Genomic DNA, 22,403 nt, shown 5'->3' with positions numbered 1-22,403 from the left:
ACATCCAGTTATAGAATAAAATAAGTCATGGGGATATATTGATAATATACAACGTGAGGAATATGGTCAATAATATTGTAATAATTTTGTATGGGAAAAGATGGTTACTGGACTTATTGTGGTGATCACTTTATAATGTATGCAAATATCAAATCATTATGTAGTACTCTTTTTTTTAATAATTTTTAAATTTTTGGCTGCGTTGGGTCTTTGTTGCTGTGTGTGGGCTTTCTCTAGATGCGGGGAGCAGGGGCTACTCTTCCTTGCAGTGCGTGAGCTTCTCATTGCAGTGGCTTCTCTTGTTGCGGAGCATGGACTCTAGGCGCGCGGGCTCAGTAGTTGTGGCTTGCGGGCTCTAGAGCGCAGACTCAGTAGTTGTGGCGCATGGGCTTAGTTGCTCTGAGGCATGTGGGATTTTCCTGGACCGGGGCTTGAACCCGTGCCCCCTGCATTGGCAGGCGGATTCTTAACCACTGCACCACCAGGGAAGCCCTGTAGTACTTTTGAAACTGATATAATATTGTATGTCAACTATATTTCGGTTACAAAATGAAAATGGTTGAAGCTCATGCATCCCAGTGCAATTTCCAAAAAAAAAAAAAGATGTTGTTTTGGGGATCGAGACCAAGTATTAGAATCAGCTTTTGCTCTAATGAAGGTGTGACATTGAGCAAGTGATCTAACCTGTTGGTGCTTCATTCTCCTTTTTATTGTAAGAAAGTTGGCAAAGATTTGGAGTTGAAAATTCACATACCTATAGGGGCCAGGCAGGTATTAGAAATGATGGAAGTGAGCTGGGCATGGTACAGTAAGGCGTTGCAGGGACGGTGATATAGTTTATATATACTACATTGAAGGATTTCTTGCTAACTTTTAATGAGAATTTGGAGTTACAAGGGAATTTGACCAAAAACAAATACTTGTATTAGCTTAGCCTACTAGTTCTTAAATTTGGCTATGCCTTAGAATTACCTGGGGAGTGTTTTAAAAAACACCGATGCCCAGATCCTGCTCTCAGGGATCTGATTTACTTTTATTTATTTATTTATTTATGGCTGTGTTGGGTCTTCGTTTCTTTGCGAGGGCTTTCTCTCTAGTTGTGGCAAGTGGGGGCCACTCTTCATCGCAGTGCGCGGGCCTCTCACTATCGCGGCGCACAGGCTCCAGACGCGCAGGCTCAGTAATTGTGGCTCACGGGCCCAGTTGCTCCGCGGCATGTGGGATCTTCCCAGACCAGGGATCGAACCCATGTCCCCTGCATTGGCAGGCAGATTCTCAACCACTGCGCCACCATGGAAGCCCTGATTTACTTTTAAAATACCAAAAGCTTCTCCTTCTAGTGCACAGCTAGGTTATGAATGATTAATTGGACGCTAATTAACTAGGATGTTTTTTATACCTGACTTATAGAAATAAGCAAATAATCAAGGATGTAGTCAGCTTTCAGACGAATAAGCCTTTTGCCTTTCTTCAAAGCAATCTTCACTGAAAGTTATTGTTGTGAATGATCACTGAGGGACAGCATTGGTTTCCATGTCATCAGCAAAGAGCTTAAGTTGTGTTCATTATACCAATCAGTCCCTATTGTCTCATAATACATTTTGCCCCTGTTTTCACGCACCCAAAACTTCCACTTTTTCCCCACTACATTTGTGGTCATATTCAGTGGTTTCTACTGCACTCTGTGAACTGATGGTTGGTCACAGCTTTCTCTGGGGCTAGGATTCAGTATGTGCATATTCAAAGTTTTCTTATGAGCCAGTTTTTCTTAAGATGCCCTCTCTAGGATAGTATTTTAACTAAAATTAGAGACTCCCTACCCTAACCAAGACTAGAAAGCATTCTCAAAAATTTTAGAGTGGTTTTCTTAAAGTTTGATTTGCATTTGCATCAGTGGATTAGGATATTTAAGTGAAAGTTACCAGATTTCCAATTATTTGTTTTCGTTTGTGAGTTTGGATGATTTTTAAAAATTTATTTCAAATTTGAGAAAGATGGCATTTATTTTATGTAGTTTATTTTCTCACATTTTTTAATAACTCGTGAGATAAAAAGATTTATTAATTTATGGTATGATATATTCTGCTTACCTTTTTGATTATCTGGAAATATTCTGATTCATTCCTTAAGGAATTTATTCTGTAGAACAGGTCAACTAGGTTAAGTAATGACTCTGCTCAGATGAACACATTCTTCATAAAAAATATTTGAAAGCGCATGTTGTCTTTTATTATTTTTCACTGAGATGATTTTCAAATCTGCACTCAGCTCTACCTGATATATTCATTTTGTTATATTCAGAGTGGACTTATCCAGCTTATCCATTCCTTCTGTGGTCTTTTTTTTTTTTTTTTTTTTCTTTCTTTCTTTCTTCCCATCAGTGTTTGCTTTCACAACCCAAGTTCTGGGCCATTCAGACATCAGCTTTGATCCTCCGGACAAAACTTGAGAGAGGAAGCATACGCCGAGTGGAACGGGCAATGAGGCAGACACAGGTAAGAATTAATGTGGCAATTTTTGTTATTCTTCCAGCTCTTTATTGTTATCAATAACCGTACATGTTTGTTGTGAGTATAAAATCATTTTTCTCTAACACGTTTTATTATTGAAGAGTGTTGTTTTAGAGTTTGCTTGACTCCAAAGCCCAACTCTGTCACTTAGCTCTGTGACCGTAGTATTTAACCTTTCTAAAGGAGAGCTGTTCCGCTACTCAACATTTCTGATGCCAAGTGTGTGGGTCTTTCACACCAAGCATTTCTTCATTTCCTTGTGGACATCAACTGGGTGTCCTACAATTTAATTCAATTCTGACCCTACCTGGAATTAGTGCAGACCCCATAGGTTAAGGGCTAAGTTCCAAAAGACTGCCTCCCACTTCAGATTCCAATCTCAAGTCTTCTACTTCTGACTGACTGGCTATAAATCAGGGGTTCTCACGACCTCCTCCTTACCTCAGGTTTGATAATTTGCTAGAACTGGCTCACAGAACTCAGGGAAACACTTAATTACTATTACTGGTTTATTATAAAAGATGTTATAAAGGATCCAAATGAACAGCCAGATGAAGAGGTATATAGGGCAAGGATCCTGAGCAAAGGAGCTTCTGTCTTTGTGGAGTTTGGGGCGCACTCCCCCTCCCAGAACGTCGGTGCATTTTCCAATATGGGTGCTCTCTGAACCTCTTTGTTTTGGGGGTTTTTATGGAGTATCTATTATGTGGGCATGATTGATTAAATCAGTGGCCATTGGTGATTACCTCAATCCCCAGCCCTTTTTCCCTCCCCGGACCTTGGTGGGGGGCTGGAAGTTTCAACCCCCCAGTCACATGGTTGGTTCCTCTGACAACCGGCCCCCATCCTCCCAGAGTCACCTCATTGCCATAAGCTCAGGTATGGTGAAAGGGACTTACTATGGATAACAAAAGACACTCTTCTAACCCTACCACTCAGGAAGTTACAAGAGTTTTAGAAGCTCTGTGCTGGGAACCAGAGCTTACATATTTCTTATTATATCACAGCATCACATCCCTAAGTTTCATTTTCATTACCTATATAAGAGGGTAATAATAACTGTACTTATAGCATAGGTTTGTGGTGAGTGGTAAAGAGATAATACAAGAGGTAGTGAAAAAGGTATGCAGTTATCACAGGCATAGATTGTATGAGGAAACAAAATTCATCCTAATGCAAAAATATTCACTGATGAACTGGAATAAATAGTCTCTATTCCAAAGTGTTTTTTTTTTTTAACTAATGAAGAATATTTTATTTCTGTGTTTAAAAATATTTCTGATGGACACCTCACTAAGCTTAGAGCACTCTGTTGATGCTGCCGGAAATATAATACAAAGTTATTCCTTAGGTTCTGTATCTTTCCTAGCTTTCCAGTTTGAAACCTGCATGATTCTCTGAATTGTACAGATGATGCTTTTAGATATCAAATAAACAGGATGTGCTTTGCTTGGGGAAAATGGATTTGAAGAAAGAGCCAAATCACCATGCTTTGGCCCTTTGCCCCTGTCTTGGCCTTACTATATCTGGGGTCTCTTCATCTTGCCATGCAAATGCTATGTGATGAAGAGAGTGGTATACCTTTCTACCTATACAACAGAATGAGGGAGTTGTTATTCCTGCCTCTACGGGGAAAATCAGAGAAAATCTTTTCACTCCCCAACCCAGAAAATTTGGAAATTAGTCAGATCATGGAACAAGATGAATTAGACAAAATTTGTCTAATTTTCTGTCACTTGTTGAGCCATTTACTTCATAATCTGAACTTTTGCCAATTCCTCTGATTCAGAGTTTGATATTACTAATTGTTGAAGTTATTGCATCCCTGAAGAATAAGAGGAAAATGATTTTAAAAATACATGTATACATAAAACAATGTTTTAAAAAAATTCTGTTTTAGTTTCTGTGGAAATGTATTCCCTTCCTCAGCTGTACAAAGTGGTAAAATGATAAAGTGTTAAAGCAGAAAGAAAAATAAGCTAGAAGGAACTCTTAGGGAAAAGCTTAATCTTGTCACATGATAAGTTGAAGAAATACAGGTATGATGAGGTCAGGTGACTTGCCCCAGTTTGCCTGGCTAGTTAATGACAGAGTCTGGACTTTACCTTACACAGTAACAGGCAGTTACATTGAAGGATGCAGACCGGCTTTTTGGTGGGGCTAATGGCGGACTCCGGGAGGGCTCACTCCAAGGAGTACTTCCCAGTACTTCTGCTGTCAGTGTCCTTGTCCCCACAGTAAGCCACAGCCACCCCCCACCTCTGCAGGAGACCCTCCAACACTAGCAGCCGTGTGGCTGACAGGGTCATGGTGCTCCAGCCGGGTGTCAGGCCTGTGCCTCTGAGGTGGGAGAGCTGAGTTCAGGACATTGGTCCACCAGAGACCTCCCGGCTCCACGTAATATCAAACGGCGAAAGCTCTCCCAGAGATCTCCATCTCAATGCTAAGACCCAGCTCAACTCAACGACCAGCAACCTACAGTGATGGACACCCTATGCCAAACAACTAGCAAGACAGGAACACAGCCCCACCCCTTAGCAGAGAGGCTGCCTAAAATCATAATAAGGTCACAGACACCCCAAAACAAACCACCTGACACAGTCCTGCCCACCAGAAAGAGAAGATCCAGCCTCATCCACCAGAACACAGGCACCATCCCCCTCCACCAGGAAGCCTACACAACCCACTGAACCAACCTTAGCCACTGGCGGCAGACACGAAAAACAACAGGAACTACAAACTTGCAGCCTGCAAAAAGGAGACCCCAAACACAGTAAGTTACGCAAAATGAGAAGACAGAGTAACACACAGCAGATGAAGGAGCAAGTTAAAAACCCACTAGACCAAACAAATGAAGAGGAAATAGGCAGTCTAACTGAAAAAGAATTCAGAGTAATGATAGTAAAGATGATTCAAAATCTTGGAAATAGAATGAAGAAAATACAAGAAATATTTAAGAAGGACCTAGAAGAACTAAAGCGCAAACAAACAATGATGAACATGAAATTAAAAATTCTCTAGAAGGAATCAATAGCAGAATGACTGAGGCAGAAGAATGGATAAGTGACCTGCAAGATAAAATAGTAGAAATAACTACTGCAGAGCAGAATAAAGAAAAAAGAATGAAGAGAATGGAGGACAGTCTCAGAGACCTCTGGGACAACATTAAATGCACCAACATTTGAATTATAGGGGTCTCAGAGGAAGAAGAGAAAAAGAAAGGGACTGAGAAAATATTTGAAAAGATTATAGTTGAAAACTTCCCTAATATGGGAAAGGAAATAGTCAATCAAGTCCAGGAAGTAGGCGGAGAGGGAACTTATTTCAACATAATAAAGGCCATATATGACCAACTCACAGCAAACATTGCTCTCAGTGGTGAAACACTGAAACCATTTCCTCTAAGATCAAGAACAAGACAAGGTTGCCCACTCTCACCATTATTATTCAACATAGTTTTGGAAGTTTTAGCCACAGCAATCAGAAGAAAACGAAATAAAAGGAATCTAAATAGGAAAAGAAGAAGTAAAACTGTCACTGTTTGCAGATAACATGATACTATACATTGAGAATCCTAAACATGCTACCAGAAAAATACTAGAGCTAATCAATGAATTTGGTAGAGTAAAAGGATACAAAATTAATGCACAGAAATATCTTGCATTCCTATACACTAATGATGAAAAATCTGAAAGAGAAATTAAGGAAACACTCCCATTTACCATTGCAACAAAAAGAATAAAATACCTAGGAATAAACCTGCCTAAGGAGACAAAAGACCTGTATGCAGAAAACTATAAGACACTGATGAAAGAAATTAAAGATGATACCAACAGATGGAGAGATATACCATGTCCTTGGATTGGAAGAATCAACATTGTGAAAATGAGTATACTATCCAAAGCAATCTACAGATTCAGTGCGGTCCCTATCAAAAAATACCAATGGCTTTTTTTCACAGAACTAGAACAAAAAATTTCACAATTTGTATGGAAACACAAAAGACCCTGAATCGCCAAAACAATCTTGAGAAAGAAAAACGGAGCTGGAGGAATCAGGCTCCCTGACTTCAGACTATACTACAAAGCTACAGTAATCAAGACAGTATGGTACTGGCACAAAAACAGAAGTATACATCAATGGAACAGGATAGAAAGCCCAGAGATGAACCCATGCACATATGGTCACCTTATTTTTGATAAAGGAGGCAAGAATATACAATGGAGAAAAGACAGCCTCTTCAATAAGTGGTGCTGGGAAAACGACAGCTACATGTAAAAGAATGAAATTAGAACACTCCTTAACACCATACACAAAAATAAACTCAAGGGCTTCCCTGGTGGTGCAGTGGTTGAGAATCTGCCTGCCAATGCAGGGGACACAGGTTCGAGCCCTGGTCTGGGAAGATCCCACATGCCGTGGAGCAACTGGGCCCGTGAGCCACAATTACTGAGCCTGCACGTCTGGAGCCTGTGCTCCACGACAAGAGAGGCCGCGATACAGGCCCGCGCACCGCGATGAAGAGTGGCTCCCGTTTGCCACAACTAGAGAAAGCCCTCGTGCAGAAACAAAGACCCAACACAGCCATAAATTTAAAAAAAAAAAAAAAGATCAATGATATTTCACACGTCAGAAAAAAAATTTAATAAAAAATAAATAAACTCAAAATGGATTAAAGACCTAAATGTAAAGCCGGACACTATCAAACTCTTAGAGGAAAACCTAGGCAGAACGATCTATGAAATAAATCACAGCAAGATCCTTTTTGACCCAGCTCCTAGAGAAATGGAAATAAAAACAAAATAAACAAATGGGACCTAATGAAACTTAAAAGCATTTGCACAGCAAAGGAAACCATAAACAAGACGAAAAGACAACCCTCAGAATGGGAGAAAATATTTGCAAACGAATCAGCTGACAAAGGATTGATCTCCAAAATTTACAAGCAGCTAATGCAGGTCAATATCAAAAAAACAAACAACCCAATTGAAAAATGGGCAGAAGACCTAAGTAGACGTTTCTCCAAAGAAGATAAACAGATTACCAACAAATACATGAAAGAATGCTCAACTTCATTAATCATTAGAGAAATGCAAATCAAAACTACAATGAGATATCATCTCACACTGGTCAGAATGGCCATCATCAAAAAATCTACAAACAATAAATGCTGGAGAGGGTGTGGAGAAAAGGGAACCCTCTTGCACTGTTGGTGGACATGTAAATTGATACAGCCACTATGGAGAACAGTATGGAGGTTCCTTAAAAAACTAAAAATAGAACTACCATACAACTCAGCAATCCCACTGCTGGGCATATACCCTGAGAAAACCATAATTCAGAAAGATTCATGTACCACAGTGTTCACTGCAGCTCTGTTTACAATAGCCAGGACATGGAAGCAACCTAAGTGTCCATTGACAGATGAATGGATAAAGAAGATGTGGCACATATATACAATGGAATATTACTCAGCCATAAAAAGAAATGAAATTGAGTTATTTGTAGTGAGGTGGATGGACCTACAGTCTGTCAGACAGAGTAAAGTAAGTCAGAAAGAAAAAAATACTGTATGCTAACACATATATATGGAATCTAAACGAAAAAAAAAAAAACGGTTATGAAGAACCTAGGGGCAGGACAGGAATAAAGACGCAGATGCAGAGAATGGACTTGAGGACCCGGGGAGGGGGAAGGGTGAACTGGGACAAAGTGAGAGAGTGGCATGGATTTATATACACTACCAAATGTAAGATAGATAGCTAGTGGGAAGCAGCCGCATAGCACAGGGAGATCAGCTCGGTGCTTTGTGACCACCTAAAGGGGTGGGATAGGGAGGTTGGGAGGGAGACGCAAGAGGGAGGAGATATGGGGATATATGTATATGTATAACTGATTCACTTTGTTACAGAGCAGAAACTAATGCACCATTGTGAAGCAATTATACTCCAATAAAGATGTTAAAAAAAAAAATGTTGCAATGGCTGGTCCTAAAGGTGGCAGATTTGGAAGGGATGTCTAAGTGAGACATGCCAAACTTAGAAAGGGACTGTTGTGTCACACCTAAAGGTAAATAAATCGATATTATAAGATCCACAGAGGAAGAAGGAACTCCAAGTTGAGGGCAGTGCATTAAAAGCACCCTATCTAATGGAAATTTTTCTAGGTTAGAGTTCTTTAATTATTGTATCTTCAGGAGTATGATGATGGTGGTAATGATGAACAAAATAATGTTTATGGAAACACTGGTTATTTTAGAATTCAGAAGCAGCTTGAATTAAAATATTATATTCTCCAGTATTTATTTATACCCTGCTTTTTACCAGTGGGGTACAAACTACCTGTCTATCTATCATCATTCTGCTTCTCCCCCACCCCACCATGCCATGTCTAATCGAAGTCCAAATAATCAATATTTTCTTTATCATAAGATCACATCTTTTTCTTCTTTCCTTTAGTATGATGAAAACAATGTATTATACATATCCAAATATGAAGGAAATTAATCGAAACCACATACATTCAAAGGAACCATCTTACTTATGTCCAATCCAAAAAAACTTGTGCAAACCAAATGTTATCATTGTCTAATAACGTTCATATAAGTGTTAGATAAACTCAGGTCAGTTATTGAGGGTTAATGTTAGGTTACTTTATGTTCATTATTAAGTAATTTTGCTGATGAATTTTAATTACCCAGTTATGTTTTAAACCTGTTAATTTAAATTGTGAAGGTCTGTCCCTATCCAGGTAGTTGTGCCTCTGAAGATGTTTGCGTGGCAAGAGTTTTTTCCTTCACCCTTGAATTTCTGGGAGGACATTGCATTGAATTGGGAATTTGAGATTGTAGCAGTTTTCTGTTACTGGAGACTGTTTATACTGCTGTTTGATTTTCTTATCTGTGGAAGCTAATTGTGATTTCACAATTTTTAAATGAGTATTTTTAGAACATCTTTTTTTTTCTTTTTTAACATCTTTATTGGAGTATAATTGCTTTACAGTGGTGTGTTAGTTTCTGCTTTGTAACAAAGTGAATCAGCTATACATATACATATATCCCCATATCTCTTCCCCCTTGCGTCTCCCTCCCACCCTCCCTATCCCACCCCTCTAGGTGGTCAAAAAGCACTGAGCTGATCTCCCTGTGCTATGCGGTTGCTTCCCACTAGCTATCTATCTTACATTTGGTAGTGTATATATGTACATGCCACTGTCTCACTTCGTCCCAGCTCACCCTTCCCCCTCCCCGTGTCCTCAAGTCCATTCTCTACATCTGCGTCTTTATTCCTGTCCTGCACCTAGGTTCTTCATAACCATTTTTTTTCTTTAGATTCCATATATATGTGTTAGCATACAGTATTTTTTTCTTTCTGACTTACTTCACTCTGTATGACAGACTGTAGGTCCATCCACCTCACTACAAATAACTCAGTTTCATTTATTTTTATGGCTGAGTAATATTCCATTGTATGTATGTGCCACATCTTCTTTATCCATTCATCTGTCAGTGGATGCTTAGGTTGCTTCCATGTCCTGGCTATTGTAACTAGAGCTGCGGTGAACATTGTGGTACATGATTCTTTTTGAATTATGGTTTTCTCACAGTGTATGCCCAGTAGTGGGATTGCTGGGTCGTATGGAGGTTCTGTTTTTAGATTTTAAGGAACCTCCATAAAGAACATCTATTCTTAATACTGTATTTTAGCATTTACTAAATTATATTTTATTTGAAAACCTTTCCATTTTCACAGCTAGAATGTGAGTTTTTTTGAGGGGTCAGGTTCTGTGTTTTACTCACTTTTGTATAGGCACTTATTGAATGTTTGCTGAATACTGAGTGTTGTGTTTATTTATACCCTGCTTTTTACCAATGGTGTATAAAGTACTTACCTATCTATCATCATTCAGCTTCTCCCCCACCCCATCATTAGGCTTCTCCCCCATGCCATGTCTGATCCAAAAAAAAAAAAAAATCAAAATTTTTTTTTTTTTTTTAGTCCTTCCTGGGTCACTTTTTTTTTTTAATTTAATTTTATTTATTTTTTTATATAGCAGGTTCTTATTAGTCATCCATTTTATACACATCAGTATATACATGTCAATCCCAATCTCCCAGTTCATCCCACCACCACCCACAGCCCCCCACAGCTTTCCCCCCCTTGGTGTCCATACGTTTGTTCTCTATATCTGTGTCTCTATTTCTGTCCTGCAAACCAGTCCATCTGTACCATTTTTCTAGGTTCCACATATATGTGTTAATATACAATATTTGTTTTTCTCTTTCTGACTTATTTCACTCTGTATGACAGTCTCTAGATCCATCCACATCTCTTCAATTGACCCAATTTCGTTCGTTTTATGGCTGAGTAATATTCCATTGTATATATGTACCACATCTTCTTTATCCATTCGTCTGTCGATGGGCATTTAGATTGCTTCCATGACCTGGCTATTGTAAATAGTGCTGCAGTGAACATTGGGGTGCATGTGTCTTTTTGAATTATGGTTTTCTCTGGGTATATGCCCAGTAGTGGGATTGCTGGGTCATACAGTAATTCTATTTTTAGTTTTTTAAAGAACTTCCATACTGTTCTCCATAGTGGCTATATCAGTTTACATTCCCACCAACAGTACAAGAGGGTTCCCTTTTCTCCACACCCTCTCCAGCATTTGTTGCTTGTAGATTTTCTGATGATGCCCATTCTGACTGGTGTGAGGTGATACCTCATTGTAGTTTTGATGTGCATTTCTCTAATAATTAGTGATGTTGAGCAGCTTTTCATGTGCTTCTTGGCCATCTGTATGTCTTCTTTAGAGAAATGTCTATTTAGGTCTTCTGCCCATTTTTGGATTGGGTTGTTTGTTTCTTTAATATTGAGCTGCATGAGCTGTTTATATATTTTAGAGATTAATCCTTTGTCCGTTGATTTGTTTTGCAAATATTTTCTCCCATTGTGAGGGTTGTCTTTTCATCTTGTTTATGGTTTCCTTTGCTGTGCAAAAGCTTTGAAGTTGCATTAGGTCCCATTTGTTTATTTTGTTTTTATTTCCATTACTCTAGGAGGTGGATCAAAAAAGATCTTGCTGTGATTTGTGTCAAAGAGTGTTCTTCCTATGTTTTCCTCTAAGAGTTTTATAGTGTCCGGTCTTACATTTAGGTCTCTAATCCATTTTGAGTTTATTTTTGTGTATGGTGTTAGGGAGTGTTCTTATTTCATTCTTTTACATGTAGCTGTCCAGTTTTCCCAGCACCACTTATTGAAGAGACTGTCTTTTCTCCATTGTATATTCTTGACTCTTTTGTCATAGATTAGTTGACCATATGTGCGTGGGTTTATCTCTGAGCTTTCTATCTTGTTCCATTGATCTATGTTTCTGTTTTTGTGCCAGTACCATATTGTCTTGATTACTGTAGCTTTGTAGTATAGTCTAAAGTCAGGGAGTCTGATTCCTCCAGGTCCGTTTTTTTCCCTCAAGACTGCTTTGGCTATTCGGGGTCTTTTGTGTCTCCATACACATTTTAAGATTTTTTGTTCTAGTTCTGTAAAAAATGCCATTGGTAATTTGGTAGGGAGTGCATTGAATCTGTAGATTGCTTTGGGTAGTATAGTCATTGTCACAATATTGATTCTTCCAATCCAAGGACATGGTATATCTCTCCATCTGTTGGTATCATCTTTAATTTCTTTCATCAGTGTCTTATAATTTTCTGCATACAGGTCTTTTGTCTCCCTAGGTAGGTTTATTCCTAGGTATTTTATTCTTTTTGTTGCAATGGTAAATGAGAGCGTTTCCTTAATTTCTCTTTCAGATTTTTCATCATTAGTGTATAAGAATGGAAGAGATTTCTGTGCATTAATTTTGTATCCTGCAACTTTACCAAATTCATTGATTAGCTCTAGTAGTCTTCTGGTGGCACCTTTCGGATCCTCTATGTATAGTATCATGTCATCTGCAAACAGTGACAGTTTTACTTCTTCTTTTCCAATTTGTTTTCCTTTTATTTCCTTTTCTTCTCTGATTGCCGTGGCTAGGACTTCCAATACTATCTTGAATAATAGTGGTGAGAGTGGACATCCTTGTCTTGTTCCTGATCTTAGAGGAAATGCTTTCAGTTTTTCACCATTGTGACTGATGTTTGCTGTGGGTTTGTACTATATGGCCTTTATTATGTTGTGGTAGGTTCCCTCTAGGCCTATTTTCTGGAAGGTTTTATCATAAATAGGTGTTGAATTTTGCCAAAAGCTTTTTCTGTATCTATTGAGATGATCATATGGTTTTTATTCTTCAGTTTGTTAATATGGTGTATCACATTGATTGATTTGCATTATTGAAGAATCCTTGCATCCCTGGGAAAATCTCACTTGATCATGGTGTATGATCCTCTTAATGTGTTGTTGGATTCTGTTTGCTAGTATTTTGTTGAGGATTTTTGCATTCATATTCATCAGTGATATTAGTCTGTAATTTTTTTTGTAGTTATCTTTGTCTGGTTTTGGTATCAGGGTGATGGTGGCCTCATAGAATGAGTTTGGGAATGTTCCTTCCTCTGCAATTTTTTGGAAGAGTTTGAGAAGAATGGGTGTTAGGTCTTCTTTAAATGTTTCATAGAATTCATCTGTGAAGCCATCTGGTCCTGGACTTTTGTTTGTTGGAAGATTTTTAATCACAGTTTCAATTTCATTCCTTGTGATTGGTCTGTTCATATTTTCTGTTTCTTCCTGGTTCAGTCTTGGGAGGTTATACCTTTCTAAGAATTTGTCCATTTCTTCCAGGTTATCCATTTTATTGCCATAGTGTTGCTTGTAGTAGTTTCTTAGGATTCTTTGTATTTCTGCAATGTCTGTTGTAACTTCTCCTTTTTCATTTCTAATTTTATTGATTTGAGTCCTCTCCCTCTTTTTCTTGATGAGTCTGGCTGATGGTTTATCCATTTTGTTTATCTTCTCAAAGAAGCAGCTTTTAGTTTTGTTGATCTTTGCTATTGTTTTCTTTGTTTCTATTTCATTTATTTCTGCTCTGATCTTTATAATTTCTTTTCTTCTGCTAACTTTGGGTTTTGTTTGTTCTTCTTTCTCTAGTTCCTTTAGGTGTAACATTAGATTGTTTATTTGAGATTTTTGTTGTTTCTTGAGGCAGGCTTGTATAGCTGTAAACTTTCCTCTTAGAACTGCTTTTGCTGCATCCCATAGGTTTTGGATCATCATGTTTTCATTGTCATTTGTCTCTACGTATTTTTTGATTTCCTCTTTGATTTCTTTAGTGATCGCTTGGTTATTCAGTAATGTATTGTTTAGCCTGCATGTGTTGTATTTTTTACGTTTTTTCCCTGTAATTGATTTCTAATCTCATAGCATTGTGGTCAGAAAAGATGCTTGATATGATTTCAATTTTCTTCAATTTACTGAGGCTTGATTTGTGACCCAAGATGTGATCTATCCTGGAGAATGTTCCATGCCCACTTGAGAGGAAAGTGTAATCTGCTGTTTTTGGATGGAATGTCCTATAAATATCAATGAAATCTATCTTGTCTATTGTGTCATTTAAAGCTTGTGTTTCCTTATTAATTTTCTGTTTGTATGATCTGTGCATTGGTGTAAGTGAGGTGTTAAAGTCCCCCACTATTATTGTGTCACTGTCGATTTCCTCTTTTATAGCAGTTTGCAGTTGCCTTATGTATTGAGGTGCTCCTGTGTTGGGTGCGTATATGTTTATAATTGTTATATCTTCTTCTTGGATTGACCCCTTGATCATTATGTAGTGTCCTTCCTTGTCTCTTGTAACATTATTTTAAAGTCTGTTTTATCTGATATAAGTATTACCACTCCAGCTTTCTTTTGATTTCCATTTGCACGGAATATCTTTTTCCATCCCCTCATTTTCAGTCTGTATGTGTCCCTAGGTCTGATGTGGGTCTCTTGTAGATGGCATATATATGGGTCTTATTTTTGTGTCCATTCAGCAAGCCTGTGTCTTTTGGTTGGAGCATTTAATCCATTCACGTTTAAGGTAATTATCAAAATGTGTGTTCGTATTACCATTTTCTTAATTGTTTGGGTTTGTTTTTGTAGGTCCTTTTCTTCTCTGTGTTTAATTTTTAATTACCTACTTATTAGCAGGAATAATTGAGAGTTAGCTAAATTAAAGATTATATTTTCATCTGGCAGTTTAGCAATCTGAGAGCAGTAGAGACCAGCCTTTGTAATATCCTACAGTCCAAATCTTCAGTCCTGTGCCAAAGCTAACAGGAACAGAGCAGTCACTGTGATCACACTGAGGGTAACGTAGAGGTCTCAGAGGGTAGTAATTCACAGTTTGGTTGGTTGTATTTTTTTTAAGGGGAAAGAGGTAAAGGAATGTCAGTTTTTTCTTAACAGGGTTTCCTAAAAAATGATGAACTACATGCATAAATCACTACCCTTTGAGGTCATTAAAAGAAGTGATAAGAATTGTAAAGCAATTATACTCCAATAAAGACGTTAAAAAAAAAGTGATAAGAGACTGGAGTTCATGAATTAGCTACTTAATTAACTGGAAATATGTTCAGTCGGTATTTCTCAACATACCATAAAACAAAGCTTTTCCTCTATATTACAAGCTGGTCATTTGTTCTGCATTGCAGACTGCTCTCCGAAGTTTTAGTGTCTCAGAACGTGCACCTGCTCTATTACATTTTCACATATCTTCTTCATGAATGTACATCCACATGCATTATATTTGGCAGGCTTGGCATTGACCTTGATGTGCGGCTTTTTGCATGAGTGGAACATATGGCTGTCATTATGGATGTCAGGAGGTGTAGGGGAGCACGTGATCTAGTAATTCAAGCTGACCTTGGCCATATTTGGCTTACCTCACGAGGGGGTATGGCTTCAAAATTTGAGAAGTTGCATTTGATTTTTATACTTTAAATATCATTTTCTAAATATAAGGTGCTTGTAATGGACAGATTGAAGTTTAGAGCTTTTTGAGACTTTTTATACTTCTACTTCAGTACAATCAAGGACAGGTCTCAATAGGAAACTTTTAGTTGTAAGGGACAGAAACCCAATTCAAACTGGCTGTAAAAAAGGAAATTGGTTGACTATTATAATAACTGGGAAGTCTAGGGGTATTCCGATCTCAGAGTTAGCTGGATTCAAGGCTCGAAGAGATCGTCAGGTCTTTCTCTCTTTTCTCATCTCTGCTTTTCTCTGCCTGCTTCAGTGTCAGAATGTCTGTTGTCAGAAAAACACCAGATTTTATTGTCCATAGACCTCACAATCCAAGAGGAAGAGATGTCACGTACTGTGGCCAAGCCTAAGCTCCCTAACCTCTTATGCTTCACTTCCCTTATCTGGAGAATGGAGAGAGCAGTAATGCCCACCTCATTCAGATAATGAGGGGTTAAATGACTTAATATTTGTGAAACACTTCAAATAGCTCCTGGCACATAGTAAACCCTCAGTAAATGTTGACTGTTTCTATTATCCTGACTTTAAAGGCAGTACAGGAAAATAAAACTGCCCAATCCTTCATAACTCACTAAAAGCAATCATTACTATCTAGAATAGAATGCTTTAGATTTAGAAAATCTAAAAACATTGGGATAATTACAATGCTTCATGTTTAGTGTGCTGAGTCCCGCCATTGAGCTTTTCAAATATCTGAGATATGAAATCATTTCTGTTCTAGCTCTGTACTTCACCTGTGTTAATAACCACATGTAGCGTTTGAAAGTTATTGAAAAGTATACTAGAACTTGCTCCTGTGACTGTAGCTATGCTTTTTTTTTTTTGGAGTCATTATAATTACTACTGTTTATTCAGAACTGTGTACAGTTACTACCGTTTACTGGATACTCATATGCCAGGTGCTAAATAATCCTAGGAAGTAGGCACTATTTATATTTTTACTGATGAAGAAACTGAAGCACAGAAAATATAAGTGACTTTCTCAAGGTCTAATTGAATTCAAACCAGATTTGTCTTGGATTTCGAAGTCCATGCTGTTTTTGTTTTTTTAATTAATTTATTTTATTTATTTTTGACTGAGTTGGGTCTTTGTTGCTGTGCGTGGGCTTTCTCTAGTTGTGGTGAGCGGGGACTACTTTTTGTTGCGGTGCGCGGGCTTCTCATTGCGGTGGCCTCTCTTGTTGCAGAGCACGAGCTCTAGGCACACGGGCTTCAGTAGTTGTGGTGCCTGGGCTCAGTAGTTGTGGCTCGCAGGCTCTAGAGCGCAGGCTCAGTAGTTGTGGCGCACGGGCTTAGTTGTTCCGCAGCATGCGGAATCTTCCCGGACCAGGGCTTGAACCCGTGTCCCCTGCATTGGCAGGCGGATTCTTAACCACCGAGCCACCAGGGAAGCCCCTGAAGTCCATGCTTTGATTCACCATGCTGTATTCTTCTCAGGAAGCTCTGAGAAAGAAGATATCAGAGGAAGACTTGGCATCATCTGGGGGAAAGGGGTTGAACCAGCATAGGCAGGAAGAAGTGAACAGAGGCTTTTGTGAGGGAGGTTTGGTTGCGGAACTCAGCATCTGAAGGCCTACAATTTAGGTGAAAGGAGGAGGAAATGCAGTGTACACAATATCAGGATGCAGTCCCGTGTGGGAAAAGAACGTGCACCTGGGTGAGTGAAATTGGCTTCTACTAAGGCCAAGAAAGGGGGCTGCCTGGATGGAGGCTGATGGGCGGAACCAGGATATGAGTTTCATGGTAATAGATTAGTATAAAAATAGGCAACAATTAGTTCATAAATAAGTGAGGTAAAAGAAGGGAGAAGCAGTAAACAATATAAAATATTGTTAATAGTTAAAAAAATATTTTGAAAACCTAGAAAGTTACAGAACAGTGAAAACTCAGTAACAGCAGAGAAACTTACTAGTGGGATGGAATAAAGTACACCCACTTAAAGCACACTTCTAAAGGCACTAAATGCTAACTTCAGTCAGATTCCAGTTGGGGCACACTGAAGGTCTTTGACAGAGTCAGATTGTGTTGATTGAACTGACATTGGTTTTTCCTGGGACAGTACCCTGTGTACATCTTAAGAGCCTTATACAACATTTCTCAAACTTGCCTGAACATAAGAACCACTTCCAACGTGCTTGTTAAAATATAGCTCTTCATGGGACTTCCCTGGTGGCGCAATGGTTAAGAATCCACCTGGCAATGCAGGGGACACGGGTTCGAGCCATGGTCCGGGAAGATCCCACATGCCGTGGAGCAAGTAAGCCCGTGCATCACAACTACTGAGCCTGCACTCTAGAGCCCACGAGCCACAACTATTGAAGCCTGCATGCTTAGAGCCCATGCTCCACAACAAGAGAAGCCACTGCAACGAGAAGCCCGCGCACCGCAGCCAAGAGTAGCCCCTGCTTGCCGCAACTAGAGGAAGCCCGCACACAGCAATAAAGACCCAACGCAGACAAAAGTAAAATAAATAAAATTTAAAAAAATATATATATAGCTCTTCAGCCCAGCCTGCAGAAATTCAGGGTCTGGTGAGGGTGGTGATTATGGGTACTTTTGGAAGAGACTGCCCCTGACAGAGGCAGGTTGTTAATCTTTAGTAGCTCCCGATATTTTCCTGTCTTACATCCAAATACAACAGAACAGAGACTAAAAGGGCATTTACCAAGGCCTGGAGGCCAGCGTTGTGATTTAACAGGGGACTGGGTGCCAGAAGGAACCTTAGAGGTGAGTGTTACTGAGGGTTGCAGACGAGGGCCAGGTGGAATTGAGCTCGCTGAGGAACAGATGCTTTGCATCTGACTGAGACTGCTCAGGAAAGTAGGTGTAATTATTATTAGACTTAACTACTTTAACTTTTTTAGAAAGGATAATACTAGGAATTTAAAGCATTCACTTAAGTTTTAATAAATATTCTTTGCACTCTTATAATACTTGCAGACTGTAAACAGACTGACTTTTCTCATTTCCTAAACTTTTAAAGACAAGATAATAAAGGAGAACTTCTAAGTATTGCCTTGAATACTAAGCAGGATCCCCTGGAGAAGTTGTGGGAGAAGGTTGGAGGTGGGCGGCATCAGGGGAAGGCAAGAGAGATTGTGCATCTCCCAGTTCTCAGGCAGCAGTTCTCAGGGGGTGATTGTGGAGCCCCGAGGCTCCTCAGACCTTTCAGAGTGTCCAAGGTCACAACTGTCTTCACAACAATATTGAGATACTATTTATCTTGTCACTGTGTTGATACTGAATCAGCAGAAGCAATGGGGGGTCAAACTGTTGACCCCTTGACCGGAATCAAGGTCAGGACACCGTGCTGTGCTGGTAGTCATCCTGTGCTTCACCACCACGAGTTTGTAGCTTAAAAAAAAAGAAAAGACAGTTTTGTTTTTTGTTTTTTAAAATTTATTTATTTATTTATTTTTTGGTTGTGTTGGGTCTGTTAGTTGCAACACGTGGGATCTTCGTTGTGGCACGCAGGATCTTTCGTTGCAGCACACAGGCTTCTCTCTAGCTGTGGCGCACGGGCTCCAGAGTGCATGGGCTCAGTAGTTGCACCACGCGGGCTTAGTTGCCCCGTGGCATGTGGGATCTCAGTTCCCCAACCAGGGATTGAACCCATGTTTCCCTACATTGGAAGGCGGATTCTTAACCACTGGACCACCAGGGAAGTCCCAAGACAGTTTTGTTTACGAATGTCTTTGATAAAGCAGTATTATTGCTATTATTAAGTCTTCACCCTTGACAGTGCACTTTTTAATATTCTACGTGATGAACTGGGAAGTACTTGCGAAACACTTGTGCTGCATGCTGAAGTACAGTGGTTGTCTCAAGGAAAGCTAAGCGAGCTGCTTTTCCCAGGAAACACTGTTTTTACTAAGAAGAACTACTGACAGACTATGGGTATTCATACTTGGGTATTTGGCAGAAATTTCCTCAAAAATGAATGAAGTGAGCTCATCATTTCTAGGAAAATAATTGACAGTATTTCTTACCAGTGATAAAATTTTGGGCTTTTAAGAAAAAATAATGAGACTTTTGGAAATCTTTTATATGCAGTTATGAATTTGACAGCTTTCCAGTACTTCAAGTACGGGGCTGAGAGTTTTCTTGTGAGATTATTGGTGATATTAATGCATATAATTTTTAATATTATATGAAATATGTCAACATTTGTAAATCTGCACATTTTCCAAATGACTAATGCATGATGTGAAAAATCAAGCATAGGTAAAAGATCCATTCAAAGTTCAAGATACATCAGTGAGTGGTGTTTTGTTTTTTGGTTTTTTTAGACCAGTGGATTTTACTGTAACAGAGTATTTAATGTAAAAGGGAAACATTCATTGATAAGATTTCAAATTCCACATTGCAGGTAACTCTAAGAAGCTACCACATTTTGAATTTTGATGTAGTATCAAACAGTAATATGCACAATTAACTGAAAAAGCTATTAACATACTTCTCCCTTTTCCAAATACCTATCTGTATGAGGCCAAACTTTCTTCATAAATTTCAACCAAAACATCATATTGCAACAGATTGACTACAGAAGCCGCTATGAGAATCCAGCTGTTATCTATTAAGCCAGACATTAAAGAGAGTTGCAAAAATGTAACACATTGACAGTTTTTTTTTTTTTTTACTTTTTTCTTTGTGCCACTCAGCTTGCAGGATCTTAGTTCCCTGACCAGGAATTGAACTCGGGCCCCCAGCAGTGGAAGCTCAGAGTCCTAACCACTGGACTGCCAGGGAATTCCCAAGACATTGCCAATCTTTTCAAGACTTTTTTTTTTTTTTGGGAAAATATAGTTATTTTTCATAAAACATATTATGTATGTTAATGTAATAGATTCATTATTTTCTTTTATAATGGATTAATAAATATTTAAATTTTATTCAGTTTAAATTTCTAATATGATAAATATTAATAGATGATAGCCCACACAAACAAAAGCTTTTGGAGTCCCTCAATAATTTATAAGAGTTTAAAGAGGTCCTACAACATTGTAAAGCAACTATACTCCAATAAAAATTAATTAAAAAAATAAATATAAAGAGGTCCTGAAACGAAATGGTTTAAGAACTGCTAAGGTGTGACTAAGGGGAATGTTCCAAGATCCTTGTCTGGGCTTCCTTGAAGCCTCCCTCTTTATGTTCATCTCTTCTGTCTGGAATCATAAAAAAGACATCTAGGCTCTCCCAGCCCCCATTAGTAGACCCAGTTCCTACCAGCCAACACATGAAAGTCTTTGGAACAGGAAGTAGTGATCAAAGATCTTCTTCGCCAGGCCACACCCTGACTCCCATATTATGGGATTAGGTGGGGAAAAACCCAGTTAATTAGAGTTCTCAGTATTTTTCCAGGGAGAAGCTGCTTTTTATTTTCACAGCTCTGATAATTTCCACTTAGGAGGTAAGGTTTTAATGAAGCTGTCAACTTAGTGTTTGGAATCAGACAGGCTCACCTATTTCATAGCTTTAAACTTTGGGCAAGCCATTTTTTTTTAATAAATTAAGTAAGTAAATAAATAAATAAATTTATGGCTGAGTTGGGTCTTTGTTGCTGTGCGCTGGCTTTTTCTAGTTGCGGTGAGCAGGGGCTACTCTTCGTTGCAGTGCACAGGCTTCTCATTGCGGTGGCCTCTCTTGATGCGGAGCATGGGCTCTAGGTGCGCGGGCTTCAGTAGTTGTGGCTCACGGGCTCTAGAGCGCAGGCTCAGTAGTTGTGGTGCATGGGCTTTGTTGCTCCGCGGCATGTGGGATCTTCCTGGACAAGGGCTCGAACCCGTGTCCCCTGCATTGGTAGGCGGATTCTTAACCACTGCACCACCAGGGAAGCCTGCGCAAGCCATTTTTTTTAATCTCTCTGATTCCTGCAATTCCCTATACACAAGGTAAAACTGGATTAACAATAGGTTTAATGGTGTTGTTGATACTTAGTAGGTGTGTTAATAGGTTTTGATTCTCATTCCCCTTGTTCCTATTAGAAATTTTCTTGGGCTTGGGAGTTTGAGGTGGCAGTTAGCTTCACCACTCTGTGAATCACGGCTGAATGACTGCAGACTCCTGTCAGAGAGAGCAGTTCAGCCCAACTGTTGGATATATTTGATTAAGTACATATTTTTATAATAAATCCCACCCTCCTACACACACACACACACACACACACACACATTGCACAAAAAAGCAAGGTGATTTGGCATATGATCAATCATACCTTTTAGATTATCAGCTAATTTCTACTTGGCTCTTCAGAAAGCGGATAAACACTTTGATATCACGCAAGCAAGAAAGAATAGCCTTCAGTGAAAGTGTAGGTCCTTAGGGACTAGCTCTGTTCTTTTGAAGATATGTGTGCCACACTTTTAGATACGAGCACATAAATAACGTCTAAATCATACCAGACCTTGTTCAGAATTGTCCTTCTGTACTAAATCATTCTCCATGTGCTAATTTTAAGATGTAGTCTTGATCATCTCTAGTTTTTTGGAGGGGAAGTTCTTTCTCTACTGAAAACAGAGCATTGAAAAGAGAGGGCCCATTACTGTTTTCCAGGGTTTTATTCTTTTATTCCCCATTCCTTAGCGGTATCTCCTGACCTCTGGTACTGTGGCTTTTGGAAGGCTGAGAGTCGTTACTGTCTGGGGTTAGAGAATCCATATGCACAAGCACGTTGTCTCAAAGGACACTCAAAGTATAAATGCTTTGTGATGGATTTTGGGGAGAAAAAGACATTAAAAGGGAGTCTTAAAACTTGAAAACAGTTTCATATTGCGGTAGTTTATACATCATGAAGTCATCTGGTGTCTCCCAGCAGTTATCATACCTGGATTTTCTGTGACTTGGCTTTCCCCCCACCACTCCTGACTGAGACCTAGACTCTTCCTTACTCTTTACTTATCGTCTTTCCCGTTTATCCACATTTCTTCTGTCACCCTCCTAT

At 39.0% G+C, this 22,403-nt stretch overlaps 1 protein-coding gene across 5 annotated transcripts in view; it reads left to right on the top strand.

The window, feature by feature from the left end:
* TTC27 (tetratricopeptide repeat domain 27) overlaps positions 1 to 22,403 on the top strand; it is a 177,362-nt gene that overhangs the window by 74,530 nt on the left and 80,429 nt on the right. For all 5 annotated transcript variants that reach the window (XM_007191392.2, XM_007191388.2, XM_007191389.2 and 2 more), the window contains exon 10: positions 2,382 to 2,495. In XM_007191392.2, the coding sequence (XP_007191454.2) occupies positions 2,382 to 2,495 (114 nt within the window). The remainder of the gene's footprint in view (positions 1 to 2,381; positions 2,496 to 22,403) is intronic.

This window comes from Balaenoptera acutorostrata, chromosome 12 (assembly GCF_949987535.1).
Source record: "Balaenoptera acutorostrata chromosome 12, mBalAcu1.1, whole genome shotgun sequence".
Taxonomy (NCBI): domain Eukaryota; kingdom Metazoa; phylum Chordata; class Mammalia; order Artiodactyla; family Balaenopteridae; genus Balaenoptera; species Balaenoptera acutorostrata.
Note: the sequence above shows the minus strand (reverse complement) of the source record. Positions and strands in the feature narration are given on the sequence as shown.